The sequence below is a fragment of the Marmota flaviventris genome, chromosome 4 (assembly GCF_047511675.1).
Source record: "Marmota flaviventris isolate mMarFla1 chromosome 4, mMarFla1.hap1, whole genome shotgun sequence".
NCBI classification, from domain to species: Eukaryota; Metazoa; Chordata; class Mammalia; order Rodentia; family Sciuridae; genus Marmota; species Marmota flaviventris.
In genome coordinates this window covers 167314267-167341714 of record NC_092501.1, presented here as the reverse complement: position 1 = coordinate 167341714, position 27448 = coordinate 167314267, and the positions used below count along the sequence as shown (strand labels likewise).

General features: G+C 39.6%; 1 protein-coding gene across 3 annotated transcripts; it reads right to left on the bottom strand.

Annotated features, from left to right (window-relative positions):
• Positions 1 to 97: 97 nt before the first annotated feature.
• Cdc16 (cell division cycle 16) lies at positions 98 to 27067 on the bottom strand. 3 transcript variants are annotated; one of them, XM_027938807.2, is made up of 18 exons: positions 26927 to 27067; positions 25634 to 25688; positions 25449 to 25546; positions 24427 to 24465; positions 24001 to 24141; positions 22020 to 22179; positions 21003 to 21094; positions 20412 to 20545; positions 19286 to 19365; positions 18259 to 18308; positions 17375 to 17448; positions 15831 to 15956; positions 11538 to 11690; positions 10192 to 10255; positions 8025 to 8086; positions 5762 to 5897; positions 4122 to 4212; positions 98 to 1528 (listed from the first exon to the last, which is right to left on the bottom strand). In XM_027938807.2, the coding sequence occupies exons 1-18, from the start codon at positions 26972 to 26974 to the stop codon at positions 1269 to 1271; spliced, it is 1863 nt and encodes a 620-aa protein (XP_027794608.1). In that variant the 5' UTR covers positions 26975 to 27067; the 3' UTR covers positions 98 to 1268. The 3 variants fall into 3 exon arrangements, with proteins under 3 accessions (XP_027794608.1, XP_027794609.1, XP_071467785.1); XM_027938808.2 differs by having other exon boundaries at positions 1319 to 1434; XM_071611684.1 differs by lacking the exon at positions 98 to 1528 and having other exon boundaries at positions 4126 to 4458.
• Between the last annotated feature and the right edge of the window lie 381 nt (positions 27068 to 27448).

Sequence of the window (27448 nt, the reverse complement as noted above, 5' to 3'; positions counted from 1 at the left end):
AATAGTGGTGATGACTGCATCATAACAGTGCAAACTAATTAATGCCACCAAGCTGTACTCTTGAAATTTTAAAAATACACATATATAGATTGATCAGTATGTTTCCAATAAGAGACTTTATTTATTAGAGCAGTTTCAGGTATACAGAAAAACTAAACAAAAAGCACTGACCATATACTGCTTCTCTCTCCCTCTGCCTATACAGCGTTCACTATTGTTAACATCTTGTACTGGTGTAATGTTACAATTATAAACCAATATTGACACACTATTATTAAGTACAGTACATAGTTTATGTTATATCTAATACTACCAAAAAAAAAAAAAAAAAAACAACAACAGAAAACAAATGGATGGGAGCATGTCACAGAAATCAAGCTGAAAGAGCACCCAATGGCTAAAGCTAAAACAATTTAAGCCACAAAATAAGTGATACTGTGTAGGTTTATAATTCTAAATATGAAATAAGTACCCATGAGTCAATATAAATGGTTGAATTAGTAAATAAATAGGAAAGAAGAGGCAGATCTTCAAGAAGAAATGTGTATGGATGGATATTGCCCCTACAAGAAATGAAGCTCAGCCCTTCTGCCCCACAAAGCACGTAAAGGAAAAAGAGGACATTAACAGGTCAGAACATGGCAGACACCACTGTGACCAAGGTTTGTGTCAAATGTGAAGAGGGATTGACTTCATCTATATTGAGTTTTACCCAATTCATAATCCTCATCCAATCACAAGAAGCACAGCCAACAATCTCAAATCAAGGGAGGTCCCAAAAACCAACTGAGGAGCGCTCCTCCAAACTGTGAGTCAACCCCAGACCAGAGTGCAAAGGGGACACAATAAGTGAAAGCAGCATGTATCTGGGCAGCTGTTAACAGGGCCACACCACTGATATCTGAGCCACGACAAATGTCTTAATGTTATTAGGATGTTGACATGGGACAAGGGGAAGGGACCAACAGAAGCTCTCTACCATGATGCCAACTTTTCCATAAAGCAAACGTTAGACCAAAACAGAAGTTTATCCAATAGGAGACATAATGGATGTTTATCTTCTTTATTCCACTACATGTAACTATTTTATAGGTTCAGAGAATCAAAAAAGATCTGTTGCAAAGGTATGCTATCCAGTCTCTTAAGGCAGGCCTCTGATCCTAAATATAGAGATGTAGTTTGGGTTCATGTTAGCAAGTGGGAAGTTCTTAAGACATGGCCAAGGACACAAGGGAATACTGACCTACACCAGGGACCACTGTTTGCAGTCATGTGCTGTGGTCTGACATGGATGTCTCTAACATCATGTCACTCTCATTCATTTCAATTTCAAAGGTTTCTTCCAAGGAGGGTCTGGAATCTGGAGTTTTCCTGGAGTTTTCCAGTGGTGCAAGCCCCGATTCCTCTGCAGTCTGTTTTTCTACTTCAAATTCCCTGAAATCCCACGGAGGTGAAATAATGTTTTTTAGTGTCTTCATTGTATGCACATCAAAGTCATAACATTTTAATTTGTCTTTAATGTCTGCTCCTAAAAAGAAACACCACAATTAGAATGAAGAAATTTCATCACTGATTTGCCATTTCCATCAGTATACACACCGCCTCTACCATATAAGTCAAGCTGACTTCCAAGATCAGAATAGAAGGAAAAAGTCTCTTCTCCTTCTCTTTCATTTTCCACCATTTTCAAGGGAAACGCTGAGAGGATCTCTGAAAGCACATGTAATTATGGATCCCTGCCAGTGTTCACAAAGCCCCTTAAATACCAAAGAAGCCCACAAGCACCACTCTGCTTCCCTGCTATAGAGGAACTGGCTGTGTGCCTCTTGGGTAGTCATCAATCTCACTCTCTCAGAAACCTCAAAGGAAATGCATTTCCACATATCAAAACCGCAACAACAGGGCTGGGGTTGTGGCTCAGTGGTAGAGGGCTTGCCAAACACACATGGGGCACTGAGTTCAATTCTTAACACCACATAAAATAAATAAATAAACTTAAAAAAAAAAAAAACCCTCAATAATACATGTTTGGACAGATCTGAGCAGATTCATGAGTTTCAATAACTTCTGACATAACTGACAATTTTAAATAGTTCAAATTAATAGCTTTTAGGATTGGGTATTTTGGCAGTTAATTACATGCAAACCTAAAAATAAAACTAGTAGTGAGTGATAACTTGGAAATCTCACTGAGACCACTTCCTGGAGAGCAGGGAGTCATCCCTCACTCATGGCACCTTCAGTCCTTGCTTAGCTCAGAGTCACAGAGGCTGCTGAGCAGCAGAACTTCGGTTCTGACCCAGCATTGTGAAGAACTGAGCTATAAGATGAACAGTGAGATGTACTTCCTCTCAGGTGCACAACTGCAAGAATTCTTACAAATGCATCTGACATAACCACCAGGCAGAAGTGCAGAACACTGCCTACTCATTCAGCCACCTGTGCTTTCACTCCCAGCTTCCCAAGACTGCAGTTCACCACGCTGATTTTTCCATCACCACCACTTAGACTTACTTACAAGTATTCAGTGCATATGCTTTTTCAGACTGTGAAATTCTTCACGTTGCTACAAGACTCAGTTGTCTTTTTAACTGTATAGTGTTTTGCTGTCTGAGCACACCACGATTTGTTTCTCCATTCTCCCACGGCTGAACAGTTAGGTACAATCATGAGCAAGTACGGGATGAACAATCTTGCACATGGTCTCCGATCAATTCTGGCACTGTTTCAGTTGGGCTCACCCGGCAGTACAACTGCATCTGGTTACTTGTTATCCTAATGCCTTTCGATGAATCATAACCCCTACATCCTCACCTTTGGACACCCCTTTCCATCGTGCCTCTGAACTTATTATGTGACTTGTTTTAATGAGCAGGTGATAGAAGTGATGTGGCACAACTCACAAATTTTCAAGAGGTCTTGAAGCTTCAGTTCTTGTCCTTTACATCCCAGAGCCCACCACACTATCAAAAAGCCTAGGATGAAGGCTCAATAAGAGGTCTTCCACCAAAAAAAAAACAAAAACTATCCAACCACTTAGTTTTAGAGTGCCTTGTTAATGTAGCGAGAGATAACTGATAATTTTAATAGCCATGAAGTTTTCAAGGAAATTTACCCATTTCTAACTCAACCAGTAACTGATAATATACAGAGTTTCAGCTGCTCCATATAAGCATGTGTTAACTTCAGTCATCTGCAGGGTATGCAACCGTCTCTCAGGGTGTCTACTCCAGCTCCCCAGGGAGCAATGCTATGTAACTTCAGCCATCTGGAGTGTGCAATGGCTCCTTGGGGTGTCGACTCCACCTCCCCTGAGAATACTGCTGGTAGATACCAGCACATGCTCCATAACTTCCTGGCACCAGCTTTTGTGAAGGTCCTCTTTAAGAGCTTGTCCACTTTTGTTTAACCTTTGCTCCTCAGCTTGCAGATTTCTTGCACTCTAGAAGTAAATTCTTTGACATGTTACGTATTGTAATTCACTTCTGTGGCATGTCTTCTACTCTCTTAACCGTACTTGTAATTAATAGAAGTTCTTAATGTTATCATTCAATTTATTGTATTCTTCCCCTTAGGGCTTACATCCTATTAATACTCTGCCTACCAAGTTCTCACTAACCTCAGTGTACCTTATCTTGTAGTATCTATACCTAAAGGAGTGCCCAGTGTAGTAGTTCCATCAGACATCCCATTACTGATTACCAAAAAAAAGTACTACATGCCACACAAAAAAAAGTACTACATGTAGTGAATGCAAACATCCTAAGGTTACTGAAATGTAAACACTAACATTTTATTATATCCTGAAAAGGCCAAAGCCCTTCATTTCTTCATTAGAACATTCAAAGATTTTTTTTCCTCCACTGTGTGGTTCAATCAATTCTCCTGTAACACAGTGCTTCACACATGTATACAGCATTCTCAATGCAGCAAGTACTCAACTCAAAACTAATTCCCACTGCATAGCTATATGGAATTAAATGGAGCTTCCTGATGTTAATGTAGATAGAAGGGCAGAAAGATACTTAAAACCTTGGATGAGAATTCAAAACACCAAAGCAGAGATACATAACAATCTAAAACATGGAACACAGTGCCAACAAGAGCAATTACAATCTTACCGATGTAAGCTTCAGAATCACCAATGTACATTTCGATGCAATGACCAAGCATTGTAACAGAAAACGTGTCATCTCGCCTAAGACCAAGGGCCTGTCAAAAAAGATTCAGCATGGTTAAGATGTAATCCCTTCTTTTGTTTAAAAAATATTCCCTCGTTGATTCACTTCAACATATTCCAGGGACTCCATGGTTGGGATGTTGGGGGTATTGGTGCAGACACAGATCCAAGACTGAGCAGAAGTTGATGACTGCTGAGGGCACATGAGGGCCATGGAGGTTCATCACTGTTGGGTTCTTTTGCTCGAAACCACCCAAGAAGTCTCCACAGAAAGCCCTCTGAGGATACAGCATTAATTAGATAACAGAGAAATAAATTATACTCAAATACACATACTTGAAAAATATTTCAAATAAGACCAGAAAACTTACTTAGTCCAAACTTCTTACTAGCTCAGTATTCTGGTTACAACAGAGGCACTTTCATGACTTCACATAGCCTGAGAATCTCTCTTAATAACCTTTAAGCAGTAATGCTAGGCATGGTGGTGCACATCTGTAATCCCAGCAACTCAGGAGTCTGAGGCAGGAGGATGGCAAGTTCAAGGCCAGCCCCTAATCAACTCAGCAAGACCTTGTCTCAAAATAAAAAATAAAAAGGATGTGGGATGTAGCTTATTGGTAGAGCCCTTGGATTCAATCACCAGTCAAACAAAACAACACAGCTCTGAACTTATCACTGAATTTATCTTTTGAGATTCTGCATGATTGCATTGCCTAATTTGACCTCTTTCTCCAAATACCATTAGTACATTGATTCTAAGGCTCACATTTTCTTAACTTTTAATGTTTCTGAACCTGGGATATCTTACAACTGCTGGTTTCTACTGACACTGTCATCCGCCACAGCTGAGAGGCTCAAGAAAAAGAACTATGGTAGTCCTCTGAAAATCTTCTGCTGACCCAGTGGAAGGCTGAAAGGTTGAGATTTGCAAATCATGTGGCTGAGAAATAACCCAGAGTCAATGAAAGGAGTGTACTGGCATCAGGAAACTATTTTGGGAAAATGGGAATAATGACCACCCAGTTGGAAATTAACCACTTATTTTTTTTTTCATATATGTATTAAGATGATCCCTGACTTTAAAAATATTAATGTCTAAATACATTCAAAAAGAATATTTTAATTATAAAAACATAAAAGTTTAATTGGCAACACTTGTCTCTGTGATCCTGCTTGTTCGTGGTGTCTTAGCTCTGATGGAGTAAGGTGTGTGGATTCCGTGTGATGGTTGCACAGGTTGTTTCTGTTCATCCACTGATGTGCTCTACAGAATTAAGGGTCCAAGCAGAGACGGGGCATCCCTGTCTTGAGCAGGCCCTCACTTGAGCAGACATTCTGCACTGACCTGTGAGACACCCAGATTGACCCTTATAATGATGACCCCTGGCAACAGCATGCCCCACTGTACATTTAGAAGCAGTCTCACGTCTCTCTCTAATTTGAACACCACATACACTTCCCTCTGCCACGAAAAGAATAAAACCTAAGACTGACTAAAAAAGTTTAAAATAGTAAAGGAATAAAACGTTGCCTAGAAAAGAAGTGGTAGATCTAAAGTTGGGTATAAACAAGACATACTGTGTGGAAATAGTCCACAGCATTTTCAAAGTTGCCCATCAGACTATGGATATAGCCTATGGCAGAGTAGGTAGATGCATTCTGGGGAATTAGCACCAATGCCTGCCGATGGTAATCCAATGCCTCTGCATATTTTCTGTTGAGAGAAGATGGGGAGGGAGAGAGGGGAAACAAAAGAAAACAATTACTGGCACAGTAAAAGCACCTCCTTTTTAAGTCCAAGATGTACCTCAATCTGTGGAGACAGACAGTGACTCTCATCTACCAAATAGCAATACAGACTGGTAACTGCCTCCACTCGTCCTTTTATGGATTAAACACCTTGAAACATTCTCCTGGCATCCCCTCTTAGCCAACCCCAAGCACCCCTTCGTGACCTGCTGTATACATTCGTTTCACCATTTGAGGGACAACTGACTGAACCAGAACCTCATTTTAGATCCTGGCCTGTGAATTATCACAAAGAGCCTCTCATGTGACAGCAAACCTCCCATACCAGGAGATTAGACATAGCCAAGGAGTTTTGCTTTAAGGTCTAAAACTCACTCCTCAAAGTATTCTCTGGGACACTTGCCCTGTAAAGTCTTTTGGGATGGGGGAAGATTTTATGCTGAATTAAGGTTTGGAAAATGCTATAGTTTGTAATATTCTCTATTGAAATTATTACTTTGTAATGCAAAGTAAAGTCTTGAGGGAATCCTGAAATAAACTTTGTTAAATTTTGAGGCTAGAATTTCCAAGACTTATTTTAAAGAAGGAATTAATTTTTTTTATGACTCAATAAATGATAAGTTTTTATTTTTTTAAATTTATGTTTTAGTTTTAGGTGAACATAATATCTTTATTTTACATTTATGTGGTGCTGAGGATCAAACCCAGTGCCTCATGCATGCTAGGCAGGCACAATACCACTAAATCACAATCCCAACTCCTTAATAAATCTTTTAATCTACCAATTGTAAAAAGCCAGAATAATTGTTCAGAATTCAAAAGGGAGATATTGACTTTATTATTAATCAATGAACCGATTAATGTATTTCGTTAAGTTGTCATGGTATCAATGACTCTACAAGGTCATGGGGATTCAGAATTCCAAAAACAATTCTAATTCTCATGGAACTTAGTCTAGAAAGGGAGAGAGATCCATATCAGAGTTTAAATTATCACTGAGTGCCATTATTTCACTGCTATAAAAGCCGCATTTAAAATGTGTTCTTTCATGGGCTAGGGATGTAGCTCAGTTGATAGAGTGTTTGCCTGGTGTGGACAAGGCCCTGGGTTCAATCCCCAGCACCACACACACACACACACACAAATAATAATAATAATAATAATAATAATAATAATAATAATAATAATAATTAAAATGTGTTCTTTAAAAATAACTTAAAACCTCAGAACAATAAATCTGAATTATGTAGTTAATGTAGTGAACAAAATTCACATCTTCTTAGATCCACCTTCTTCCTCTAAACTCCTGCTTTAGCTTTAAGTTTAAAACTCTCCCCCTTCTGTTTTCTACACACAAACCTGTACCTTGTCTTTGGCCCCTTGTTGCAACTTCCAAAGACCAATATTCAGTGAGTAGTTCTGAAATTAGCTTGATATTTTACCAGATGATCAAAAATTGAAATGTAAGCAGACAAATAATTTGGCAAATTTTATCTAACTCTTCCACATGCCTCCTAATTCCAGGTATGATATGAGCATTATGAAGATCTTTATTTTTTTATTATTATTTTTTTTCTCCTTTTAAATACTGATTTACTATCAGTAGCTTTTGATTCTAGCTAACTATTCAGGGCATCTGGTAGGTGGAGTGGAGAGAGAGCATTATTATTAATCACAGAGAACACACTTAACCCGAGTATCACAATGGGAAACAGAATCACAACATGAGTCAGCTCTTCTTCCACAGAGGAATTCATTTTTTAACTGTCATTTGTTTATTCTATCATTAGGAGAACAAAGTGAAAATATGGATATGGTTTTAATTAGATCCTATTATCCCAACTCTTTTGAATTAATTTTAAATGCAAATTTTAATCTAAAAAGTAACTATTATTTGTAATTCTCAATGCTTCTAAAATAAAATTATATAAATAGAGACAAATAGCAACAGTAACTTTGAAGCTTATTGTATCTGAGTAGTCAAGCTTAAGAAAGCTGGAGGAGCTCATGAAATAAAATGTGGAAAATGCTATTCAAAATCAAGCAAACTTTTAGTACAAAGTACATTCTGAAAATGTTCTGCTTCACTTACTTAAGTTTCCTGCAGACATGCCCCAAGTTGTTCAACAAAGGTTCCCATTTGTCAACTGTCACCTAAAACATAGCAACATCAAACCCACGAGTTACACAAGTTGCCGTTTAGCCTGATTTGTTTGCACTGAAACATTTCCCATCTCTGGGCTTTCTGGTGTGCTTCTACTGCCACACCAGGCAAGAGGATGTGCTGGTTTCTGGGCCTGTCTCCCCCACTAGAGGAGACTTCCTAAGGACTCCTTAGTACTTATAATTCTGCCAGAGCCCATCCATGCTGATGGAGCTCAAACTGTACACTTGCAGACCAGGGCTCTCTCTGAAACACGGATCTTTATGGTCATCTATCTGCTAGGTGTTTCCACTTAGATATGTTAAACAAGCTCTAAATTAAGTGTGCCACACTAATTCATCTCTCCAGCCATTCCAGCTCCCTAACCCTAGCCAAGTACCCCATCAGTCAGTTCCTGGGTACGAGATCATTCCAACCTTCCAAGACTCCAGGGCTTGTTCATTCTCCTTTTGGGGTATAGCTTCAACCCTGTAACCCTCAACTTCCCATTAGCAAAAATCTGACCTGGGCCCCCATCCTACAAGCCTGACCCCTGGTGTTCTAACTCTCCTAGGATAAGGTGGACTCTAACACTGTTTTCAAGGCTGATTTTAATGACTCAGATTTAAGCTTTCTGCCCCGCTTCTTGACATTCTCTGTGAACTCAAAACCCAAGCCACACTTGAATCAGCTCCCATCTTTGTACATGTTGTTCTCTCCCTGAAATACCTTCCCCTCATTTCTGCCTGGCTGAGATCTGGTCACCTTCAAGACAGGTGTGTGACACACCCAAAGGCCTTCCTGACCACTTCAGTTCAGAGTGAGCTTCGTCCAACTGAACATTTTATTTCAGCACTTCTAGTGAGCTTCCAGATGATGCTGGTGCTGCTGGGTCAGTATGAATAGTAAGGCACTGTCTGAAAACTGCTATGTGGTAAATGGCACCCTGTATTAACAAAAACACTTAGGATAATCCAGAGCCACCCAAAACTCAGCTGAGGAAGAGTCTGCCTTATATACACCCATGCACAAACACAAGGAAATGTACTGTTGATGAGTTTAGATGGTAATAGATAAAACAAGAGAATCTGGGTCTAGGAGTAGAGATTGCCACCACAGGAGGTCTGCAGAGCTGTCAATCACAGAAGATAAAAGCAAATGTAAAGTCTATGGGCACATGTGCATAAGCACAGAGTGAATTGGGACGTGAAAATCAGAACAGAATAACACAAGATATAAATGAAAGGGACTGGGAAGAGCAGCAACATGCACAAGTTTATGTCTAGAAGTGTTAGTATTTTAAATACTGCCAGTGCACAAACAGCCTTGCTATTTGGAGTGTTTGTTCATTAGCACTAATTCCTTTTTTTTAGTTGTTGATAGACCTTTATTTATTTATATGTGGTGCTGAGAATCGAACCCAGTGCCTCACACATGCCAGGCAAGTGTGCTACCGCTGAGCCACAGCTGCAGTCCACAGCACTAATTCTTTCTATTTTATTTTTTAAAATTTCTTAGTTGTAGTTGGACACAATACCTTTATTTTACTTAAATTTTTTTATGTGATGCTGAGGATTGAACCCAGGGCCTCGCCCACGTGAGGCAAACACTCTACCACTGAGCCACAACCCCAGCCCTAGCACTAATTCTTAAGGGGCATCTTTCACACACTAGAACCATGGAATGAACTACATATACAGTCAGCACATAGTGTGGGACAGTGACAAGTGGTCTACATTTGAATGACAACTGGCCCTGTAGAAGATCTGCTGATAACCCACTTAATGATAGGCTCTTTCAAGCTCTAGAGGAGGATTGTGTTAGATGCTTTATGGTGGTCACTAACCACCTAAAATGTCCAATTTCATATATTCTTCTCATATGTTCCGATTGTTCCTACATGTTACAGCCAGGGCCACATCTGACCATGAATCAGAAATACACTCATTTTGTACAACATGATAAAACAGTTGCCTGACAACTTGCACATTATTGAGCTATTTGTCACAACGGGTATCAGGTTACTTTCTTCCAGTGTCCCTATTATCTTCCTCATTCAACAGTAGCCACGCTCAAGGGTGTGAACATGTGTATTTACAGGTATTTTATAGAATACCTCATTCCCAATTGCTTTAATTTTTTCCAAAGCATCCAGAAACCATTTTTCTGCTGTTTTCCATCTAAAACAGAGAGGAGAAAAAAAGATTATAGGTTATTCAAAACTAACAGGTCTGACCATTTTAAGAAAAATTTGAGTATTTCTTTCTAATAGTGCTGAAATGAAGCAGAGTAAATTACTGGAATCAACTAGTTTATTTCGGAGTTTAAGTCAGCTAAATGGCTAATCTTAACAGCATCCATATCACAGAGCCTGTGATTTGGTAAACAGAACTGATTTATCTTGCTTCAGGGTATTTAGGTTCCTGTAAACCTCTGGTCACAATTTTTCATCACCTGCTCCACACGTGTTTCTGTTTAACACGTATTGTCAATCCACTGACACTGAACTCATAGTCAACAGAACAGCCACACAGGCTTGAATGAAGTTCACTTACCAGCATGTCTCCCCTGAGCCACATCACAGCTACCTGAGCTTCAAACACAGTGCTAAGCTTGGGGATCATTTTGAACAGTAAAAGCACCAAAGGGGGGGGGGGGCACAAAATGTGAGAAATGTGACACTTAACAGATCCAAGGCCCCTGGTTTATAGTGTGAGCCAAGTGTGGCCCTGTGCAAGGTTAGCCAGCAACTGCACTCTGAGGACTCCAGTCTCTCCCACCCTGTGTGTACAAAAAGACTGAAAGCACTTCAAATTGGTTTTGGGGTAATGGGTGAATCTTAGTAGACCAATTTGTAGGAAGTGAATTCGCAAATACTGAAAACAGACTGCATTATATTATTATTATGTATTTTAAAAGCCTCAAACTTTCTTCTAAGTTTACCCCAATTTTTAGATTTTAGAACATATATATGCCATAAACAGAACTGATGTTCTAGATTTATTCTCTGTAAATTTATAATCTCATGCAAAGAAATCACCAAATCACTTATTCTACAAATATCCAAAGCTATAGAAAACGGTCAATTGACCAAGAAACCAGAAACTGGGTCATTCCAATTTATTTTATTATTAGTAACTAAAAATGAATTTTTGTTCAAAAATTGCAGAAAAACTTCCCCAAACAAATGAATCCAACTCCTAACTGACAGAGATCACTTAGGACCCTGCCAAGCCTTTGGGCTACAACATGGCATCAGAATTCATGACAGCCCAATCAAAGGAGGTTCAACCCATAGGTCTCTGTTCTAAGGAAAACCAAGATTAAGAAAGAGTTTGTTTTCTTCCTTAGCTAGGTACCTCCATCTCCTAAAACACTACAAGTAAAGACCAAGACCTAATGAAGAGGTACCCTGTCAGCTGGACTCAGAGACAGCACAGGGCCAGGTCTCCCAGTACTTACTCTCCATTCTGAAATGCAACTACCCCAACCTCGTGGATGACAAAAGGATCTTCTGGTGCAATGCTGAGAGCTTGGCCAAAGAATCTTTCAGCCAGTTTGGAGTTGTTGGTCAGTCCATATTCAAGTCCAATATACAGCATTGGCAAATGACACCTAAAAATGTCAGAGAAGCCACATGTTCAATCAACACTCCAAACTGTAATTCAGCAAAAATCAGTCAACTTCATATACTATCTGCACAATAGATCAAAAAAAAAAAAAAAAAGTTACTTTTGTCTCTTAACTATTAATGAATACCTAATGGCCTTTTAGACTATTTAGCTGCCACTTCTAGAATCTATCACCAACCTATTCATCTTTATTTTTCATTACTCCACAGTAAAAAGATAAAAACAAAAAAAAAACTTCAGAAAAGAAGAACTGGGGCCCCTGGCCTGTGTGAAGCCCACTCACACTCTGACAGTGCTTCTACTTCTCCATGTTCTACTCAGTACCATGTTCCTTCTGAGGCAGTCAAGTTCCACACTTTCTGAAGCCACCTGGCTCTCCCAGACTAGGCAGTTCTCCCTTTGGCGCACTGCCAGCATAATCAGTTCTCAGTGGTTCTAGTAGGAGAGTTCTGAACCACATCTTCTGGGTGAATTCAACTGTCTCATACTAAGACAGTTCTAGGCAGTCAGTACTAAATTGTCTCAACAGATTGGCATCTGTCCACACTATCTGGTCTGCAGTGACTGCAATACGATGATCTTTCTTCGAAGATGATCTGCATCACTATATCATGACTGGCTGTCTGCCATGTGCATTGGTACCATCTAGTGCTAAGTGCAAACCTTCATCTGCAGAAGGGTCATGAAGTGCCCTTTCAAGTAATCACCTGGAAGAAAACACTTTCAGAATGGCCCATAAGGGACCTCCAAAGTCTACTCTCCCATAACAGTAACAAGAACTCTGTCAAATATTGTCAAAATCAATGTTTTTCAGAACTGTGTAAGTTGAGCCAGGGCTTACAACAACCTGAGGAGCATACATTTAAGAACATAGCTGGCTTTTGGTAAGAACAACAAACATACAGTGTCTTGATCTGTCCTGTTCCTACCTCCTCCCCCAGCTTCCCACCACTGGAACAGCAGCAGCAATGGCTACTGGAGAGGGCAGGAGTGTGGAGACACTGCAACAATTCAGAGGACTGCTGTTGTTGGACCTGCCTGGTAGTCCCTAGAAAAGGCCCATTCATACCCCATTTTATATGACCTCAGAGCTCACTGAAAAAGCATTATCCCTGGGGTGCTTGCCAAAAATCAGCAGCAATTAGACACCACCACAGCTGCCTGAAGCAGCTACCCCAGTTTGGCAAACAAGTGGAAGGCCAAAAAGTTGAAAGGAAATCTGGGTGTAGATGTCTATGAGGACAGAGTCTGGGGGATTCCGGCCACACACATGAGCTCTCCACACATAAAGGAGAGGTCTGAGAAGGCTCCAGTCTCACATCTCTGCCTGACCTCAAGGCTCTGTGAACAAAGGAAACAAAGGCTAAGGCAGAGCCGTCAATTGCCAGAGTGTTGATGGTGTGTCCCAGCAAGTACAGACGCTGGAACAGGGGCAAAGTCCTCAAGTTACTGAACAGAGTTCTGGAGTCACTGAGAAGTCCTGGGGTGAGGTGGGGAATCTGATTTTCACAACTGCCACATTATATAATTGTCAACAAAAATAAGGAGATATATAAAGAAACAGGAAAAAATGATCTATATACAGGGGGGAAAAAGCAGTCAACAGAAAAAGTCCTGGAAGAAGCCCAGAAGTGGCCCCAAAAGACAAGTACCTTAAAATAACCTGTTCAAAGTTTGCATTTTTTTTTTTCCCCAGTGCTGGTTATCCCATGGCCTCATGCATGTTAGGCTGGCACTTTACCACTGAGCTACATCCCCTTTAAATAAGCTATTTTAAACATTCAAAGAACTTGAGAAGTTTATTTCTACAAAATTAAAGTATAAGAACAATGTCTTACCAGAGAATAAAAATAAATTATAAAGAAGAACCAAGTAATAAGTCTGATATAGAAAAGTACAATAGATGAAATTAAAAATTCACTTAAAGGGTTTAAAAGCGGATCTAAAGAGAGAAAAGAAAGAACCAATAAATAATCATGGTAACAAATGTATAACTGAGAGATTCCATTACTAGAGAACTTATCCTACAAGAAATGCTAAAGGCAGTTCCTTCAGACTAGCAGGAAAGAACACTAGATAGCAATTCAAACCCACACAAAACAGGTAACAGTCCAGCAAAAGTAACTACATTGGTAAATACAGACAAATGTAAAGGTATTTTTATTTGTAACTCTTTTTTTCTGATTAAAGGACAACTGAGTAAAACAGTAATTATGTATCTGTGCCAGGTTTATAATGTATGACAATAATAGCACGTAGGAGACAGGAAGAGTAAAGTTTTGGTATCCTACTAAAATTAAGTTGGTAATAATCCAAATGAAATTGTTTTAAGACGTTAATTATCATCTCTGAGATAATCACTAAGAAAATAACATAGAAATATAGAAGGAAAAAACAAAATGGTTATCTATGAAGTATTTAGCACAAAAGGTGGCAGTAATGAGAAACAGGATCAAAAAAGATACACGTAAGTCCTGCCTTATCAGTAACGTATGAAACACAAATGGACTACTCCAATCAAAAGGCAGAAATTGGATAAAAAAAATACGATCTAACTATATGAAATATATTTTAGATTCAAAGACATAAACAAGTTGAAATTAAAAATGGAAAAAAAAAACCATGATAACACAAAGGAGAGCTGGTGTGACTACACCAACATCAGACAAGAGAGACAAAGATGAAACTGTCAGACACAGGGAAGGACATTCTACAATGATGAAAGGCTCAATGCAGCCAGAAAATACAGTTGTACACCAGCTACTAAGAGGGACTCAGAACTCATAGAGTCAAAACTGCCAGAATCAAAGGAATAAACACAATTTAGCAACAAGAGCTGAAAATTTAATATCCCGTTACAATAAAGGACAGAATTAACTAGGTACAGGAGCAACAAGAAACAAGGGTTCCAAAAACACTAAAAAGATTAGAACAGGTGCCCACAAAACACTCCACCCGACAAAAGCAGAATTCTCAAGCCCACCTGGCACCATCTCTAGAATGAACCATATGTTAGCTCATAGGGAAAGGACTGAGACCCCACAAAAACATTCTTCAGACACAGTGGAATTGAGTGAGAAATCAGTAACAAAAGGAAATTTGGGAAATTCACAACATGTGGAAACTAAACTCATAAACAATTAGGCAAAAAGCATATATGTTTTATGTTTAGCAAGAAAAGGCAGTAATAGTTTATGTCCCCATGGAGGGATATAACAAGCATCCTTATCAAATTTAGTGTGACTATAAAAACTAAGGACAATAAATAAGCTGGAAGTAGAACTAAATGTCAAAAGGTAGATCAAACTTATCAAAATGAAATTCAGTATAAATAAATATATGATCCTATCTGTGGACTCTATAAGCAAAAAAGGTAGCTAATTTCATTGAGTCCCTTTTATGTGTAAGACACTGTTCAAAGTCTTTAGTTGGTATTATCTCAATCACTTCTCACAATAAACCAGGAAGTTTTGCTATTATTCCTATTTTTCACCAGGTTAAGTAATTTGCCCACTACCACATGTCACCAAACTGAAGAACTGGGAAAGAGTCCAGGCAGTCTGACCGCAGACCAGCCCTCTGCACAGCTGTCCGCACAGGGATGGAGTCACTGGTCAATGGAAACCATCCATACAAAAGCACTTTACAAGGAGTAACCAATGGCAAGGCCAAAGGATTAATGAGAAAAACAGACATACTCTACTTCTCAAAGTACATATTCTTAGGGTACTTTTACAGCAGTTGATATCAATACCTGTATGTATAATATTGACATAAACCTAGAATACTGGCAAATAAAGTCCTGCATGACCAACGGAGCCTCATCAAATAACTTTTGGTAACAGATAAGACACAATAGTAATTTTCACTCTTACATGAACCATGAAAAGGGCTTTAGCCCTTAGCCTAATTTCCTACTTCCTCATGCACTACATAAGCTACTGGGCAAACTCACTACACTACCTTCTTTCCCCCTCCATTTTCAGTTATTTTACAACCAAACTATTAGACAAGAAGCATATATGTTTTTTGTTTATCAAGAATCGGCAGTAATCATACTAACAAATTTCACTTCATGGTTAGCAAATAACTAATGGAGTTTAATCAGCTTGCTCTGCCTTACCCTTTCATCAGCTGTGCTGCTGTAAAGTAAGCAGCCATTGCTTGGTCATGCTCACTTTCCACTGCAAACGAATGCCCATAGGCTATCCATGCAGGCCCATACGTCTTCTCCAGCGTTGTGGCTTTACTAAAACAAAAGCATTCATTGCAGTAATAATATTTACTTTTGAACTTTAAGTTTCATATGAATAAACAGCCTCAAAGATATTGACTAATAACATTAATTGAATAAATGAATCATCAACATATTAAATATTAATGTAACGTTTGTGTTAATACATCTGACCAAAACAACATTTAACAGTACAACGAAAATTTTAAGAAATTTTAGGAGACATCTACCTCTTTTTAAAAAGGCGCTGTGGCTGAACCCATTAGTATTCTGCATATGACTAAAAGCATTATCTTACCCAGGAGCCCATTTTGTGCGGGCAGCAGCAGACATCAAACAAGGACCTGTTCTGTGCCAGACACCTCCCTGATGTCTCAGATGCATTGTCTCATCCTAACAACTTGCAAGACAAACTAATTACATTTTAAAGACATCTGTATTGAGGCATGAGAGATTAAGTGATCTCCTGTGGTGGGAAGAGATTCACCACAGGCTCTAGAGTGGACTGGACTATATGTAATTAGTCTTCAATTAGTGAACATGGTAATGGTTAACAGAAAGAACATATCACAAAACATGGAAAGTGATCTTTTCTCTCTCTAGCATTTTATTTTCTATGCCTTCTTTCACCCAAATTTCCATTTCCAGTACAGTCATTCATGGAATCACACACTAAATTAAAGAAGCACAGTCCAAAAGACCTTTCACAACTGACCGCCTCAATACACTTGGGCTTTTCTCAAGTACTGAACACAACCAGAGAACGCTTCCTGTTTCATTCTGAGTGCAAGGTGCTTTCAATCTGGCATGTAAGTACTACATTATTCCCACTTTTAGAGAAGATTCAGAGAAAGTGACTTTTCCCAGGAATTATGGCTGGTAAATCATAGACCTTGGATTAGAATTCTAGATTATAAACAAGCTCTTTTCCTTGGATGTCCTTTTCTATTTTGTGTGCAGAGGGAATCACAGGAATTATTGCACTTGAAGTCTTTGTAAAAAACTATTCTTATCACCCTAGGCATTTCTCTACATTTACACAATCTGGTTAAGATTATGTATTATTGGGTGTTTATGTATGATTGGGTGGCATGCTTTTCCTTAAGCCAAATGCACAGTTGATCCTTAACAGGAAGCTGTTCACTCTGCCAAGAATTCTGTTTTATAGTCTCACTTGGTGACCCTAACCTCACATAAAGTTTTGTGTAATTTCACCGCCATTGGTGAAATGTTAATGATATCCCTGTAAATGAAAAATAAAACCTTTCAAACTGTTATTCTGTAATGTTTCCTATTATTTCTTGCTTATAAATAAAATATTTTTTCCTTTCACATTGCTTTTAAGTACTTATTATTTACAGCATTAAAGCATATGATATGAGCAAGAAATCTCTTCCTAGGGTTGACTACAGAAGGAAGAAAAAAATGCATACCTGAGGTATCTTCTGGCATGTTCATTTTTATGACCCACCATGAGATAATAACATCCCACTGCAAACCAAGAAACCTAAAAAGTTCAATATTTACCATGACCAAAGATGCTTAACTTGAACTACAACCCTAACAAGCTAAGCTAGACAGGAGGTAGATCAGATGTTCCAATTCAAATTACAAGTTTATCTAATACAGTCTATCTACTGAGGTCCTAGAGAAGGGATTATTAACTCCATGGTGTTTCTCAGATGGCTGCCCCAGAAGACAAGGTGCCTAAGGACACCAGCCTGTTGAATCCTGGCTTGTCCCTGGCTCTCACTGCAGAGTTCTGACTCTTCATTAGCTGATTCTCCTGCACTAAGAGTTCCAGTTTACTGAGGTAGGGACAGACTCTTGTCTTGTCTGAGACAGACCATGATTCCTGGCTTCTGTTTTTAATGACATAGTTCCAAATTCCACTTTCCATTCCTAGTATTCCATTCTGATCCACTGCAGTTTGGAAGACACACTGATTCAATCAGTGCACATCTCAGTACACCGTCTCACACAGACAATTTGAGAAAGCTACCAATCAATTACATCCCTTAGGAAAGGCAGATATGTGATTGGCATGAGCCATATTTTATATTTTTCTACATACTATTTTAAAATAACAAATGTATAATTTCTATAATTAGAAAAAAAAGGTTTTTGTTTTAAGGTTATTGCTCTGGTATAATTAGAAAATCTCTTCATGGAGTGAAGAAATCAATGCTGCTAAATCTTATGTACTAGGAGATTGGCCCCAATGATTTAAATATTATTTGCTTGTACTTAAACTACTGTCTAAATACTAGTTAAGTATTTTCTTAAAATTCAGGTAAGAAAAAAAGATATTACTTACAGGATTACTAGGATATAAATCCACCAGTTTGTGAGAAAGGTAGAAAAGTTCTATATTTGGGAAATGGGAAACGAAAAAAAAAATTCAATTATTCACAAAAAATACAATTTAAGATCTGACCTTTATCCTAGTCACTACCCTTCTCATAGTAAGGATCTCATACCTTCCCTTCCTCTGAGTACAAAATCCATTTAAATGATGGTAAAGAGATCCCACCTGGCAGACACATCCTCCCCAGTCCCACAGAGGACACTGAACACCTGCTGAGTGCTTGGAAAACTAGGTGGAGGGCATGTGGAGGGCATGTGGTGGGCGATGTGGGAACAGAAGCCCTGAGTAAAAGCACTCCAGGAGTGGCCAAGGTTCCTTCAAAGCACCATGCCTACCCTAGAACCCTGCACCTCTTAAGTCCCAGGCTACTGCCAAACCATCAGCAATAGAGTACTTTCTCTTGACAAACATGCCAGTCCTTACATCTCATGCAGGCATGTCCTACATGCAGACTTTGGATTTGGTAGTTTACAAGCTTCTAAGGGATGTGATGCTGCTGGTCCATGGACCAGAGAGAAGCAGGGGTTTAGAACTAGGATGTTTTTAGGTTTTCTTGCTCCCTGAGAGACTTAATACTGAGTTTTAAAGATGCAAGGGCAATTATTGCTCAAACACAACTAAATGTTCCTGAAATTAAAATGTGGAAAACCCAAGTAAAAACTATGCTCCCTTCCAAATTCTAAATAGTTAACAATTCTTGCCCTAACCTTTTTCTTATTTAAGAATTACATGGAATTTTTTTCTTTCTTTCTTTTTTTTTTTTTTTTTTGGTGGTACTAAGGATTGAACCCAGGAGCATTCTGCCTGAACTACATCCCCCAGACCTTTTCAAAATTTTGGGACAGGGTCTCAAAAGGTTGCTGAGGTTGGCCTAGAACTTGTGATCCTCCTGCTTTACCCTCTCAAATCACTGGGATTACAGGCATTGGCAAACACACCCAGCAAGAATTATCTTCATTAAAAAGAAAATTCATACCGTTTGCTTTATTCAGCTCCACAAGAGTTCCTATATGTACAGGTAAACAGTTTGCATGGAAAGGATCTTTTTCCATTACTCTGAAAGTTAAAGCAACGCATCAGAAGTGTACATGAGAAAGGTAGAAAAGTTCTATATTAGGGAAATGGAAAAAAAAGTTTAATTATTCATAAAAATACAGTTTAAGATCTGACCTTTACCCTAGTCACTACCCTTCCAAATCAATTAAAATCTCTTCTCATAGCAAGGATCTTGTACCTTCCCTTCTTCTAAGAACAAAATCCATTTAAATGATGGTACAGAAGTGGTACATGACAGAACTCATCATAACTGGCTATGTTTAATTATTAAACATCATACATGATACTGTAGGCTACAATACAGCAATGATCAGGTTATAAAGCAAAGAGAAAATTCTGGTGAATTTGGTAGGAATAAAAACAAATATTATCACATTCATTTATTTTAAGTGAATAGCATCTCAATACATAAATTCTCCAACTATTTAAAGGCTTACAAGTTTAAACCATTAAATAGATCGCAGGTATTTGCTAATTAAATTTCTGATTCCAAGAATTTTAAACAACCCAAAGACCCTCAAAATAATAGAATACAATCTAGCTAAAAGACAAGTCTGATTTGGCATACTGGAAAACTGGTGTGTGGGGGAGATGACTTAGCTAATGAGTATGCCAGACATCATAGAACACCCAGGACAGTATTAGACTTTTTCTTTCTTTCTTTTTTTTTTTTCAGTGCTGTACACCAAATCAAGACCTGGTACATGCTAAGTCAACACTCTACCACTAAGCTATAGCCCCAACTCTAGTCTCTAACAGTATTTTATGAAATTACGTGTCACGTCAAAATTGTACTTCCAAACTATAAAAACTATCAAGATTGGGAAGATAGAAATGTATGTTTCTCCAAAGTTATTATAATATGCCTACAAATGTGAAAAAACTTGGCTATAAATTGCTCTTTTAAAAGCAGCAGCCTATTCAGAATTATTCAAAGGTAACTTAAACCATCATCTAGTTTGAGATTACTCAGGGAAAACCTCTTTGAATTACATAGATGTGAACTAAACTTCAGGTTCAAACACAAAAACGGTGAGCATACTTACGCAGAAGTAAGTTTGTAGCACATCTTAAAATCACAGTTATAATAATGTCTCTCAGCTAAAGACACTACCACATCTAGATTCTCTTGTAATCCATTAACCGACTCAGGGATGACAGTTTCACTGGGCTTATTATACTGGAACAGAGAAATATAAAGATAAACTCAATGAATAATAACAAATCAAAAGGAAGACTTACTCTGTGTTTGGCCCAAGTGGTTAAAACAATTACACAGGACATATGTGAGCCCCTAAACACTTCAAGTTTCATCAGCACTCCTCACAATCAGTTTAATTCTCTTCTCAATTTAATCAAAAGAGTTCCACAATAGGCAGCATATCACAGAGATTCAGAAAGAATAAGAAAAAAATCTGCTTTTTCATGCACTAATTCAAACTTTTAGAATAAGGAGTCCTTGGGAGAAAGACATTTTGAAAGCTTATTTAGGAATCCTACCAAATAGTTAAAATAATCTAATTCTTCTTGTAAATGTGCTAACTTGATAAAAAATTTTAACAATTTAAATAATAAGGAATAAAGGTCAAATTTAATGAAATTAAATTTACATAAACAAATGCTGCATTTTTCCTTACCTTTTTTAATTTGTTCTCAAACAGAAAACGCAGCAATTCCTGTTCTTCTGTACAGAGCTTGCTAAGAGGTAGTGACTCAAGAAGTTCTTTTTCTTAAAAATGATGAGAAACAAAAAAAGATGTCCTCATAATATGAGAAAAAAAGGTTAATAACTACAAATACTCTTTTATAATTCTTGGTCTAAATAAATCAACTCAAGAGAAAATAGAAAGATCAAAATGTACCAGAGAAAGCTGAGACAGTGGTTCCCAGGCCTAGGAGACATAGATCAACTGAGGGCTAGGGCCCGGAGGCATCCAGAGGGGTGCAGTCAGCGGCCACGTGGAGTGCCTTGGGTTCAACACTACTGATGCTTGTGGACCATTCTGTTGGGAGGCATCCTATGCACTGCAGTTTGGCAGCATCTCTGGCCGTTACCCACAGATGCCAACAGAATCCTTCCTCCATACTACATGCCCCAAGTTATGACAACCAAAGTCTCCAGACACAACCCTAGCAATTGAGAACCACTTCAACAACCCCATTTCCTGTTTCCTTGACTGTCCACCTTGCATCACTACCAATACACCTGGTCAGAGGCTCTTTCTTGGTCCCTGTGGTACATTAGGGTCAACTACAAGCTTTAAACCATCTGATGTGAGAGCCCTACCTCCAGAGGTTCTGACCAAACTGGTCTGAAGCCGGGACCCAGGCACTGATGTTATTAAAGCTTCTTGGGAATTTACAGTGCAGCCAGGCTCAGAATCACTGAATCAGACATCGAAATCCTGGTTTATATTATCTCAAATTGCTTCTCAAAAATATGACCTTGTGATGTCCAGTCTCTCAAGATTCTGACAGCAACAGGTACTGCACGATACTGCATTTTGCAACATGCTTCATGTTTGAAGACCTTAAGAAAGTCAGTAGGTCTATTAAAACCTGTAGACAGCCTGCTCTTGATTATATAGATTTAAGAGAAGACAATCCAAACAGTATTAATTGTGCTAAACATAAAAACACCCATGTTTCCAAACCTTCTTGTGCTGTCAGCATGTGGTGTGATGTTAAAAGATCAAAGGCTTCAAAACAGTACACATCAAGCTTCAAAGCTTCTTTGTAACTGTAGGTAGCTAGAGTTCGGTTATCTAGAGCATCGTAGATTTTCCCTCGTAGAAGACAAATAGAACTCTTTATCTGGTAGAAAAATATGATATGTACATACTAAGTCAGAACTTTTAAATAAGGATTCAACTCATCCCAACTCTCAAAGCATAGTGTGAACTAACAGACACATGAAGACTAAGAGTTTCTTTCATCTGTCTTCCCTGGGCTCTGATCACTTTATTCAATAAATCTTTATAACTAATGTAAATAGCAAAGCTATTAGGTATATTACTTGTTTTACCCCAAATATTGCAATGACTTAGAGATAGCAGGCTGTATGTGTGTAAAATCCAACTGTAAGACAAACAATAATTTGAGATAGATCCTAATGAGAGGATCTTGGTGAGTCTTAGTAATTGGCGGCAAGGCAGCCCATAGTCCCAGTGGTCAAAGGCATGGACTGCTGGAGCCCACAGACCTCAGTTCACTTTCCAGCCCTGAAACTTGTGTGTGATCCTGGATAATAATTAACTGGGCTTGGTCTCACTTGTAAAAAGGAGAAAATGCCATGTATGGTGCTGGCTACCTTGTGACCATCAACAGGATGTAGAATCTGACTCGCATTCCAGACCTGAGCCTCAAGAAACACATAACCAAGCTCAAAGATGCTCCAGAGATGAGCAGCAAAAATGATCAAGAAGATGGAGAAAATTCATAGACCAAAATTTAAAAATTAACAGACATGCTTAATTTAGTCCCTAAATTAAGCAGTGTCCTATGATGTGTTAAAAAAAAAAAAAAAAAAAATTTGCTTTTTGTGTGTGTGTGTGTGTGGGGGGGGGGGGTATTAAGAATTTAGCCCAGAGGCACTTAACCACTGAGCTACATCTCCAGCCTTTTTTATTTTGAGTCTCACTAAACTGTTTAGGGTCTTGTTAAGTTGTAGAGAGTGACCTTGAACCCTCCTGTCTCAGGCTCTCAAGTTGCTGAGATTACAGATGTGTGCCAATGCACCCAGCAAAAAAAGCAATTTCAAAGAAGAAATAATACTTTACAAATAAATCATACATTTCATAAGAGATAAATTAATGAACAAGAGATCCAAAAAACAATAGTGATAATACCAATCTCCCTCATCTATGCATCTAGCAATAAAATTAATGTGCTTAAACACATAGATGAGTGGTTTTTAAAAAAGCATGTGAGCACCCAGAATGTATAATATACCTATCATTTTAAGATGAAAAGCAGAGTAACCAAGTTCCTTCATAAATCTTACAATTATGGAGACAGGTGGATCTTTGGGTGATCACTAATGGGGGAAGGTCTCTTTCTAAGTAACAAAAATGTTCTACAACTGAGGTTTGCACAGATATGAATATATTAAAAGCCATAGAAACTGTACACTTTAAATGGATAAACTATCTGGTACGTGAATTTTATCTTAAACTATTAAAAATAAAGGAATAATGATCCAGGTTATTGGCCTGACTGAGGGTCATTCACTAAGACAAATCTCTTGCAATTTCATGGTGGTAAGAAGCACATAAACTGAAGCATACCAAACACAACATTCCCTGCAAACAAGTTCAGCTAGGTAAAGTTCTTTGGGTGGGCAGGTCCAAAACACTGTTAGAACAAAGTAAGCAAGATTATTCCTCCTGAGGGTGCAATTCATGGCACCTCATCTGAGAAGCAAGTCTAAGGTTAGCCTCTCAGACACAGCCTCAGAGGATATCATTAGTTTCCAACATATGGTTTACTCAGAAATTTCTCAGACTCTTTGGTTTTGGTGGGGAAATAAGCTGGAAATCATAATTACTTTAATAATATACAAGTAAAAGAAAGTTTGCCACTTAATATGGGCATTTCCTACTGCTGTTTCTGAGGCATGCTAACAAAACTACCCACCGAGGACTGTGACATTTCCCAGTCACTGGAGGGGTCTTTCAAGCCACTTTCATCCTTCAGGTATTTTTCAAATAGTCTTTTGTTGATTGGTTCCTCCATATCAAGAATATCAAGAGCTTGCTGGTGCTCTTTTGCAGCATACTATGCAGGAAACAGACATACAATTCATCAAACATGACTTCTAGATTTTAAACGGACAATATATCCACTTAAATTGTCTGAACTACAATTTTCTTCATATATGTCAGCTTTTAGTAAATAAGTATTTCATAGCAAACAATACTAAAGAAAAACACATTTCCTCACAAAATACTACAATAACCTGCCAAATTCCATTACCCAAATTCTCACATATACATACATAAGGGAAACAATGCTCACATAATCAAACTTTTATTAAATAAAAAGGAAAAATAGCATACTTACATGGCATCTAGCTGCAAGGTAACGACACGCTTCATACAACTAGGAAAGAAATTATTTTTAAAATTGTCACATATTTTCATTTTAAAACAAAACTGTAAGCACAAGACAGCTAGTTTTATAATTTCTCCTTTCACTCCTGCAGCAAAAATTCCAGTCTCTTTAGCCCATATTCAACACAAACCTACTGTTTACCAGGTACCACGAATTTAAAAAGTAGTGAAAATGTTACAGTGGTGGTGGTGGTGGTGGGGAATGAACACAACACAAAACACTATAATAGCACTAGCCAGCTGAAAAAAAAACATTTGCAGGGGAAGCCAAGTCAGAAGCTGGTTGGGCAGCAGAATGTAGCATAAACACCTGCTACCATGTCCAAGGAACTAAAAGGTGCCCAACTGACTGGAGTATGCGTTATATGCATTGAAACGGCAGTGATGGAACCTCCACGTCTATTAAGACGTCTGAGTTTATCCAGTGGGCAGAGGGAAATCACTGAATGATTTTTTGGGTAACACAATCAGAACTGTATTTTAGGAAATTCTCCCTTGTGATAGTTTGTAAAAAGGACTGGATATAGGAAAGGTGGAAAGGAAGAAAATGTTACTGAAGAAAAAACAAGAAGGTGGACTCCAACTAATAAATTGAAGGCCTCACTTATGTAAGTGGTAAGAAAATCTAAAGAAATGCTCACAGTTTCAGAGCTACATACAAATAGGATTTCCAAGCCCATGCATGATGGTATGTGCCTGTGATCCCAGGAGTTTGTAACCAGCTTGGGCAACATAAAGAGACTTCATCTCAAAACAAACAAACAACAACAAAAACACAATTTTCAGAACTTAGTGACTAGATGGGATGAGGAAGGAAGGAATAAAGTGATAAATTAGGAAGAAGTTTTCATTCAAAAAAAGGTGAATTTCTTTAAATATGTGAGAATAAACAAAACATACACCTAAAATACCTATCTAATGACTGTTTTACAGCTTCGAAAACTTTTAAGTTTACATTATTAACATACTTACTTTGTCCAGTTTTCGTGACCGAAGTGCATGGGCTGCTCTATGATATTGTGCTGTCAGATAAAGACACTGAGCCAACCAATAAACATCCTGGGGATCCTCTGGAGAGGACATTAAATAAATGGTCAGAGGTAAAAAGTGAAATTTTTAAAGATCAGTTAGAAAAAAAAATAGCATTGGTCACTTACCATGAGAAAGTGAAGCAACTTTGTCTGCCCAAAACAGAGCACTTTGATACTGTTGCTGCAAACAGAAACAAACAAGGGGTGACTACCCTGTCATTCCCACAGCTCTGAACAGATGTGTACTATTATTAGAATGCCATATATGAAGTCAGCACAGCAACACAAGTTTTTACACATAGCAAGGGTCTACCAACCACGTTTTTTCTTATAGGTCGACAAGGGTGAGTTTTAGTTCAATGGTACAAGTAAAACATACTCAGATCTTTGTATATACAATTCAAGAAAGTAATTTGGTTTTTAAAAGTTCATACACAAGCAAAAAAAAAAAAAAAGTACCTACAAGCACAAACAGCAGACAACTGAAATGATTATTCTACAGTATTTTCCAATATCTAGTCATTAGCATTTCCTGTGTAGACAATTGTATGACAATTGCAATAAGTTGTTAATGGGTCCCAAAGAGGAATGTAGTACATAAAACACTTCGCAAATACCTTAGTTGTAATATTCACAGCACTCAAAAACACACATCAACTATCAATGACCACAGGAAGGGTCACCTCCTCTAGTCAACTATAACAAAAACGCTGACAAAAAGAAAGCCACTCACAAATTTGTCAAAGCTAGCTCTAGTCCCTGGTTCTCACCCCTGGCGGGGGTCGGGGCTCAGTTCCCCAGATGCAAACCCAAACAGAGCTGCAGACGGGCGGGCAGAAGGAAACCCAAACAGAGCTGCAGACGGGCGGGCAGAAGGAAACCCAAACAGAGCTGCAGACGGGCGGGCAGAAGGAAAGGCTGGGCCCGGGCAGTCTGCTCAGAGGCGCCCCACGGACTCTGACAGCAGCCCCCGTTATTCCTCTCAACGTGCCACACGGAAGGGATCGCGAAACGCTGACTAAACTAACTTGTGGAAGACAAAAACGCTGCCTTCCGGCCTGCTGCAGAAACCCGGCTACATCGCTTGGCATTCAGTCCCGAACACCGCATCCAACGCGCCTGCCCCGCTTCCCTGTTACAGGGCCAGCGGGCCCTTCGGCACAGGGACTCGCCGTGCCGGGGCGGTGCGGGGAACCCCACGCAGCGCGAGCTTCGTACCCGGCCTTCCAACACGCTGGGTCTCGTCTTTATTCGCGTGAAGCGCCACAGAGTCACAGCTAACCCTCTCGGAAGCACGCCTCCGGCCAGCCGAACCCCAGGCCGCTTCCTCTGAACGCGCCTCGGCTCCCTCAGGCACCGCGGGTCCCAGGCCACCGCCAGCGCCCTCCCGCGGCCCCGCGTGCCCCGGCCGCCCCGCACCTGGTCCAGGTACTGCCGGACACGCTTCCGCAGCCGCTCAAGGTTCATGGCCGCACGGCCGGCCGAGTGCGCGCCACCGTCGCCGCCCTCCAAAGCCCGCACCTCCGACAGCTCCCGAACCGCTCCCGCCGCCGGAACCCTCGCGCCACACGACACTTCCGCTCCGACAGCTCCCGCCCCGGAAGTCCCCAGTAAAAGTGCCCCTCCAGGAGCTGGAAAGGAACGTCGCGCCGCTGGTTCCGGGGCGCGCCCGGGAAGGTTGGGTTGTCTCCCCGCGGGAGGCCCTCACGGGGGAAGGCGAGAGGCCTTCTGAGGGGGAGGCGGTGAGTGGGGCGGGAGGCCCTCTGGGGGAGAGGCGGGAGCCACGCGGAAGGAGGAGCGGGAGGCACGCGGGGCGGTGCCAGGCCTTCTGGGAGGGAGGCGGGGAGCCGGGCGGGAGACACGTGGAGAGCGGGGGCACGAGGACCTCTGGGAGGGAGGACGGGAAGGGGGCCGGGGGCGGAGGCCCTCTGGGAGGGCGGC

Coding starts and splice junctions, on each gene's coding strand:
- Cdc16 (XM_027938807.2), bottom strand. CDS start 26,974: ATGAACCTTGAGCGGCTGCGGAAGCGTGTCCGGCAGTACCTGGACCAG. Junction 25,689..26,926: donor TCCGGCAGTACCTGGACCAG/GTGCGGGGCGGC, acceptor TTCTGTTTGCAG/CAACAGTATCAAAGTGCTCT. Junction 21,095..22,019: donor CATGCTGACAGCACAAGAAG/GTTTGGAAACAT, acceptor ATCATTTTTAAG/AAAAAGAACTTCTTGAGTCA.